The following is a 6,641-nucleotide window of genomic DNA, read 5'->3' as shown; positions in this document are numbered from 1 at the left end:
GACTCAAACCATCTCATATGTGCTTACCAAGTGCATAATCCTAAATGAATGTGTATAATCAAATTACCACACAGTAACCCTAGGGCTATGTAATATTCCTGCAGAGTAATTCTGTGCACATTGCACAGTGGGGGTTAATAGGGGCACAGCAGTTCATTTTTGTCTCAGCGCCCTGAACCAAGTTAATCTGACCATGTCTTTGTGATCAAGCTCGGACATATTCTGAAGTTCCCTTTTGAACGCTGTCCCCGTACTTATGTTTTGTATCTCATTTCCCTTTGTCACATAACTTTGGTTATATGCAAAACCTCCCCTTATATTGCTCAAACATGTATACTTTTATTACTGTAAACCTACGGAATGTTCCACATAAAGGGACAAAGCAACCTCAACCATGCTGTCCGCGAGGGCCAAATGTTCATGTAAACACGCTGCCTCTCACCTTTTGATGGAGTGCCACTTCCTGCTGTAAAACCCAGTGGGTGCAAACATAGGAAGAAAAACACACACTTTCATTGTCTTCTAAGAGCTTTTATTGTTGGTTTAACAAGTGATGTCTGAGGCCTGAAAAGGGAGAACATATGGTCAGTATAGAAATGTAACTTTGGTGTATTTGTGCATGAATTAAACACATTAGTGCTGCTTACCAGATCATCATTTCCACCAACTTCAAGCATCTTCCATGTTGTAACTGAAAAACAGGAAATGGATCAGTCTTAATAAATAATTCAAAACTCTCCTCATTACTAAATCATTGTCCTGCTGTCATATGGAACTGCAGCCGCTACTGGCTCTCGGGCTGTTTCCAGTGAGTGTTGTAATGAGGTTCATTCATGGGTGTTTTCAACGCGACCTTCCACAGTTCATACGGGTGAGGTGGGTGATTTGAGGACAGACAGCAACATTTTTTCTTACCATCACTGGCCAAAGCATCCCTCGACACAAGGCCCATCACGTGGCGAGCAGATTTCGGTTGAACACATGAAGTAGATCTGAGAGCAAAAAGTAGAGCAGGATTTGATCTAGTGTCCAGTCTTGAGAGTGTGCAGTGTACTATGACAAACAGCTGTTGCCAATTGAGATTTGGCCAGAATTTGCAGTTTACAAAATGGCCTCTCCACATATCCTTGTAATGAATGCTGACTTAAGAGATTCAGAGATACAGCTGTCAGTGGTTTCATTTTCCACAGACTTTATATGCCCCTACTAAATAAACAAAACAACCTGTGTGAACTTGTACTGAGAGAATAATCAGATAACTTTACCGATTTACATGTACTTTTTTAGAAAATAAAGAAGGCCCAATGCCAACTGCCACTCTCAGATAAGACCATTGATTCCCAGGGGGGAAATTCACAGGCACTCAAGGCCAACAGCTGCACGTTTGCAATGTTCTTCCTTGCTACAACACATAAAAACTGTAGTGGAAGCATGCTTAAAGCAACAGTGAAACATTTTCCCATTAAATAGGAAGCCAGAGCCAACAGCTGATTAGCTAAGCTTAGCATTAAGTGTGGAAACCGCTAGCCTGGCTCTGTCCAAAGTCCTACCAGCACTTCATAACCTCTGTAAACCAAAACTTGTCATTTTTACACTTTGGTTTTTGTATTGATTAAGCAAACATGATATAACGTATTAACTGGTGAGCTTTAGAGGTGCTGGTAGGCAGGCTTTTTACCTTTGGATGGAGCCAGGCAAGCAGTTTCCCCCCAGTTTCCTGTCTTAATGCTAAGATAAACTAACTGTAGCTGAAGCTACAGCAAGCAGACAAATCCAATCCTTTCATCTAACACTCAGCAAGAAAGCGTATTTCCCAAAATGTTCAGTTATTTGTTTTAATATTGCCATAAATAATTTTAAATGCCATGTCACTAAGAAGGAAATTTATACTACTGTAAAATGTCTAAAATCATGAACTCAAGGGTTAGCTCATCCTTACCTCTTCGTCTGGGTCCTTGAACTCACCATCAGGAAGGAACTGAAAGGTGCTGATGGTGAAGCGGCGGGTCTGAGCCTGCGGAGAGGGCGGTCGAGGATCAAACAGCACAGCCTGCTGCAGGGCTGGGTCCAAGGGGTTGGGACACCTAGGGAATAACATTAAATTAGTCAGCCAATTACACAACAGGAAAACAGGTATCAAACATATATTTCCCCTCATTTTCCCTGGTATGTCCTCTCAATGAATCATATTTATGTTGACAATTTTTTTTTCCCCATTTACGTTTTCTTCACACAGAAGATGTTTCTACGTACCCGTTGTAAAGCAGCAGCCACACAGCTTTTCCTGAGCGGGGGTAAGCCACACAGAAGTGCACCAGCAGCACCAAACTGGGATCCGGGGTGTTGAGCAGCCGTACTTCCAGGTAGAGGGGTTTACCCAGCAGTATCTGCAGGGGCTGGTGATACTGAGGGTAGTAGCTGCTGTACTGGGCGTCTAGGATAAGAGGCGATGGATTGGAATAGAAGGAGTTTATTTCTTACGAGTTCTCCCACAGCTGATCGGGATATGTCTGATGCATTCACATGATGCTAAAATACTGGATATTATTAGATTTGATATTCGATTATCATCAGTTTCCATCACTCTTCACTGGCAAAAACTTCAACCCAGAGACAAAACAGAACTAAATTATAATTTCTTAATTATGAAAGTTTTTTAGTATTGAAATTTAGACCATCTACCTTTGGAAATCCTGAGCTGGACTCCGAACACCCCCTGTGTCTGAACTGCAGGTCCTAGAGTGGGACTTTTAACCATGTAGCTCACACTCAGAACAGGGCTAGGCAGATACCTGCACTCCACCAACAACCTGAGAATGAGATAGGAGACATAGTGATGGAACACCATGTACACTATGAATTTGTGCTGATTTTGGAAACTATGATGAGTTTGTTTTTTGGGCATTTTTGCCTTTATTTGACGGTTGAATTGGGATGACTTGCAATAACGGCTGAAATTAAACCAGGAACATTGTGATGAGATGGTACACCCCGCTCTACTGTTTGTATACTTTTTGCAAAGGTACTCAATGTCAGATGGGTTAAGTTATAATATGTATGACTAATTGCGTTTTCTAATGAGTATAAAAGAGGGATGTGGAAACTCTACTAAAACCTCGTGTGTAACTTTAGAGCTCAACTAACTTAATAATAGATAAACTAATTAGTAAATCCCCCTATTCAGTGTTTGGTCAAAATGAAAACCTTAATCCTTTGAACGGTAACCTTCATTCCCGATAATAAAAAAAAAAACAACACGCTCTGACCTCACAGGCGAATCCCTTGTTATGGTGCCATAGTTGAGACTGATTGCCTGAACCTTGTTGATAACCTCCACGATGTAGATCATGGTTTTCCCCACCATCTGTGACAACAGAATCAGACATGCAATTTAGTATATAAACACTAGTAAATACTAAATGGTCCAGGAACTGTGGTTGACTGGGATAGGTCAGTTAGGGCAGTTGGGCTACACAGGAAGTACTTGCAGTTTATCAGTTCATTGTTTATTTAGGTCTTTTGATGGGGTTTGTAGAAAATAAAATCATGTCCTTTAAATAAACACTCCATTAACTTTCACTCCAGAAACTCAGGGTCTCAACTTTTCCATATTTTGGGAAATATTTTCATTCGTTAAAGCTTACAACTCTGCGTGTCCCACATCCATCCATCGGGATCTTGAACAAGGCGTAGTCTGAAGTCACTCTCAGAGGTTTGCAGGTGGAGTTACCAGCAGTGACAAGCAGGGCAGGGGAAAGAGGGGGGTCCGTGAGGGAGGCGGGCACGGAGAAGACAAAGTGGCGGTCAATAGTGCACTCTGGAGGAGGATACAAACAAACATACACATACAGAGATACACATGCACAGTTATGTGAAGGTCAGATGAACAAAAGGTCAGAAATCTCAGGAGGCAATTGATAATGAGACCCAAGGTATCTTATACCCTTTTCATATTCTGTGTCACTGCCAGCTTGAATCATGCTATGCTGGCCCTGAATATGCCTCCTCACACATCCAGCAGCTGTAGCGCTTACATTTCCGTACCCAAAACAGCTCAACTGTACTCAGCTAAGTGGCGTGAAAATGCCAGTGGGGGATACAAACTGCAGCTCACCATCTATGGGGTAGTAGCAGGCAGGGGGCTGCTTGCTGAAGCAGCAGCCCATGGAGAGGCACTGTGGCTGGGATACAGAGCCGGGTCCGCAGGGGAGACGCTGTTCACTGGGAAGGTTGCACTCTGAGGGACAGCACGACAAATGTCAGCCGCACAGTTAAAATAACTCTGAATGGCCAGAAGAAAACACCCTTTGGCAAAATGAATAGCCTTTCAGAGGTATAAAATCCATCTACCTTGTCCGGACCCCGGGATGAGAACTGGACAGAAAAACTGAGCCTCCCGTCTTCCATTTACTGTCATGTAGACGATGGTGATGATGTACATTTGACCCTTTTAGAGAAAAATGTTTATACAACAGTTAATGGGTAAAGCAAATGGTCAATTATACAAAAGGTCATGTGCTCAGTGTGAAATCTGAGTCAATACTTGCCTGCACACTCATGTGGCAGCGGGAGTGTAACTGGAGACTCAAACGGATTTTGCCATCTTTGCCTTTTCTTGCAGAATACCCACAGTGCTTTGGGGCATCCTGGAGGTTCATATGGTTCCCTTTGATGTCTGAAAAAGCACATGTGGAAACATACAAGTTATTTTTGTGTAGACTTCAAAATGGCACAATTATAGCTCTCAGCATGGCAAAGCACAGAGTCTAAGTGTTGCCCAGCCAAAACAAAAGCTAAGCCTACCTTTTCCCAACCCCCATTCAACTGCACACCAGAGCTGCCCCCCAGAAACATGTTAAAATTCAACTCATGCAGAGCTGATGGCAACCATATGCACCTGGAACATATAGATACCACCCAGATAGACACGACCCACTCACACGACACACCACACACCACACACAACACACACACCCTTTGAACAACACATTCCGACGAGATGAGGAACCCAGAGAGCGGCGGCGGAGCGTCCACGGTCATCCCGCGCCTCGCCTGACGATTGGCGGACAGCAGAAGACTCTGATGCCCCGTTGTGGGACAACAGACGGGCTGACCTTGCTCGCGGTGGTGCTCGGGGTGGCAGGGGTCCAACTCGACTGGGTACACTGGATGCTGTAACTTGCGCGCAGGAGGTTCTCAGGGATCATTCTGATTACGGGCATTGCCAAGCATCCAGAGTCCTATAGACTGCTGGCAATGGAAACGCCTCCCAAAACCTCAGAGGTAAGGAAATGCGTGCGTGGGAGTCTACAAGACGACGGAGGAGAGATCAATAGCCCAGGATGAACCACCCACACATGTTTCCCAGGCTACTGTTTATTCAAACCAGCAGCTCTGCAAGTTGAGCCTCAAAACACACACACAAACACAGAAAGGTTCTGTAACCAGTTGGGGTTGCCACAGAACATCAAGACAAGCAACTCCACCCGCACACCTGCACCGACTCCAAAGGTGGGGGCGGGCAGGGCGCCGTGCAGCCACTCCACCCACGTGCTGCGATATAGTCCATCATGGGGAACCTACGCGCATCATGAGAAAACACTGAGCTGCCTCGACTCGGGAACAAACTGGCTTCGTGCCGGATGGTTCTATACCTGCTTAAGCAGACTGGTGTCTCCCATACCGCGAGAATCGCCTGTAACTCCGCACACGCTACCACCAGTCGACTGCACACCACCGACCAGCGTGCAGCACATCACAAAGCAAAAATGGTGATGGTACCTTGTTGTGGTTCAGATCTGTATCGGACTGGCATCAAGACATTCCTTCGTCAGTTTCTTGGTCCGCCCATTTTAATTTAACTTCATAGCTCATGTCAAGACTAATCTTAACGGCTTCTTATCCTGTATTCGGCGCCTGAGTTGACATTGGTCATTTGTTAATCGACTTTCGTCATTGACAAAATGGTACATTTTATATGGACTCGAAAACGTCCAGTCTCAGACCTTCATTGAAAGGCCCAACAAACACAGTCATATACGAAAGAGAAGATTCAAGTTATTGGACAGTGTGAGCTCCCGTACTTCTCTGTGTCCAAATCAAAAGGGTTTTCTGATTCACACACACTTTATGGCATCCAAAGAACTTTGATCGTTAATGAAGCCACTTTAACGAACACGTTACCTGCTAAACTCCAGATTTAAAAGGCTCTCCCTTTTTTTAAATATCAGTGTCAACAGTCAATCCACACTCCCATCAGATACACTACACTTACATCTCAAATAAACTCCTCTTTAAGAACAGCGGATGTTCCACTTAAAAAAAAAAAAAAGGTCGAAAAAACACACAGTTACACTAATAAAGAATGACACGTGCAAGTTGCCAGCTGACGGCAGGCATTATGGACGGACTCTCACGACCGCTGCTCGAGTTGTGGCGCCAGGCAGCGCCAGAGGCACGAACGTGACAGGATTAACCCCAGACGTCTCAGCCATCCCTGTAGCCATCGTACCCCAGAACAGTGGAAGACCCACTGCGGGAGGAACAGCCATGACTCATTCCTGGTCGTAAGGTTACGAAACCAATAATGTTGTACCACCACGTGATCTTCCCGACGCTTGAATACTGTCTTACCCAGCAAA

At 44.6% G+C, this 6,641-nt stretch overlaps 2 protein-coding genes across 2 annotated transcripts in view; both read right to left on the bottom strand.

Annotated features, from left to right (window-relative positions):
* Positions 1 to 647: 647 nt before the first annotated feature.
* On the bottom strand, positions 648 to 4,443 carry LOC118326521 (zona pellucida sperm-binding protein 4). Its single transcript, XM_035659532.1, has 9 exons — positions 4,351 to 4,443; positions 4,115 to 4,237; positions 3,645 to 3,817; positions 3,267 to 3,364; positions 2,683 to 2,810; positions 2,254 to 2,434; positions 1,940 to 2,084; positions 916 to 992; positions 648 to 691 (listed from the first exon to the last, which is right to left on the bottom strand). The coding sequence occupies exons 1-8, from the start codon at positions 4,439 to 4,441 to the stop codon at positions 918 to 920; spliced, it is 1,014 nt and encodes a 337-aa protein (XP_035515425.1). The 5' UTR covers positions 4,442 to 4,443; the 3' UTR covers positions 648 to 691; positions 916 to 917.
* A 68-nt stretch (positions 4,444 to 4,511) lies between these two features.
* LOC118326621 (protein piccolo) overlaps positions 4,512 to 6,641 on the bottom strand; it is an 11,472-nt gene continuing 9,342 nt past the window's right edge. Inside the window, exon 9 of the mRNA XM_035659649.1 lies at positions 4,512 to 4,675. Coding sequence (XP_035515542.1) covers positions 4,512 to 4,675 — 164 coding nt within the window. The remainder of the gene's footprint in view (positions 4,676 to 6,641) is intronic.

Source organism: Morone saxatilis, unplaced genomic scaffold (genome assembly GCF_004916995.1).
Source record: "Morone saxatilis isolate NCDOM2014 unplaced genomic scaffold, NCSU_SB_2.0 Contig17, whole genome shotgun sequence".
Taxonomy (NCBI): Eukaryota; Metazoa; Chordata; class Actinopteri; family Moronidae; genus Morone; species Morone saxatilis.
Note: the sequence above shows the minus strand (reverse complement) of the source record. Positions and strands in the feature narration are given on the sequence as shown.